We start from the raw sequence: 1,149 nt of genomic DNA on the forward strand, positions 1-1,149 counted from the left end.
AAAAAGCTCTGAATGAACAGATATGTTACTAATGTTAGGTGTTCAACTGTACCTAGCTAGTAAGGAGATGATGATACCTGATTATTCTATGATATATGCTAGCCAGTTTTATGATTTTGATCAGAATAATGATGATAATGATATCAATGATGCTTTGTGGTGTCAGAGTGCTAACAATGTTACTAATATTGGAGTGTGGTATTATCCTAATGGAACTGAAGTGCCTTTATTTGATGGAGACTTTGGTCCATTAGCTCCTAGACCATTGTACAGTAAGAGATTCAGTGGTCAGATTGCACTAGCTAGAAGTGCTGGACTATCAGGATATGAAGGTTTATACAAGTGTATCATTCCTGATGAGAATGGAGTGAATCAAACACTAGTGGTTGGAGCATATACTGATACTGGATACAATAACAATGGTATGTGATGAATATAGACTATAATTAATGTACTTCTTTTACAGATGGTCCTGATGCTGATCCTACTATGCAGTTCTCTCTCCTCTCCACTAGTAGATTAGCTACTCCTCCAGTCTTCAGTCTCAGTTTCAATGTCTCTGATGGTCCTCCTACTACTGTCAGTTGTTTTTTGAATAGTAGTATCTATGTAGCAAAAGACCTGTCTCGTATGATAGTGAATGGATCAGGATCTGTTACAAGAGTGAGAGTAACAGTGAGACTGAGAGAAGCTGGTAACTATCAGTGTACTGTAATTAATGACAGAGTAACTGATGGCACTAATGGTGTTATTAACGGTGTTCAGGCATTAAATAGTGCTACATTTTTGAGTTTATCAGGTTTGCATCATTATTAATTATTAACAATCATGTACATTTTATTTCAGTATCTAATACTCCAACTGGTTTAACTGCTACAAGATTAAATACTGGTTTAGCTCATGTAAGACTCTCCTGGTCTACTGTATCAGGAGCTACTGGTTATGAGGTCTACTATCAACTGTTCAGTAATACTTCTGTTAATGTAGGCAGTACTGCTTCAACAGCAATCAGTATAATATCAGGATTAAGTCAAAGGAGTACATACACTTTCTATGTAGTATCTTATGGATCAGCTTCTCTACCTAGTGGTAATGCTTCAGTTATGGAATCATTTAGTAAGTTTTTGTTAATAGTAATAACATGATCTA

General features: G+C 35.8%; 1 protein-coding gene across 1 annotated transcript; it reads left to right on the forward strand.

Annotated features, from left to right (window-relative positions):
• Nucleotides 1-507: 507 nt before the first annotated feature.
• Nucleotides 508-1,116, forward strand: LOC109592440 (uncharacterized; the record flags this gene model as incomplete). The annotated part of the gene is made up of 2 exons (XM_020007874.1): nucleotides 508-799; nucleotides 847-1,116. Coding segments are annotated over exons 1-2 (439 nt in total), but the record flags the coding sequence as incomplete, so codon positions are not given.
• Nucleotides 1,117-1,149: the final 33 nt, after the last annotated feature.

The sequence above is a fragment of the Amphimedon queenslandica genome, unplaced genomic scaffold, assembly GCF_000090795.2.
Source record: "Amphimedon queenslandica unplaced genomic scaffold, v1.1 AMPQUscaffold_5219_Cont22808, whole genome shotgun sequence".
NCBI lineage: Eukaryota > Metazoa > Porifera > Demospongiae > Haplosclerida > Niphatidae > Amphimedon > Amphimedon queenslandica.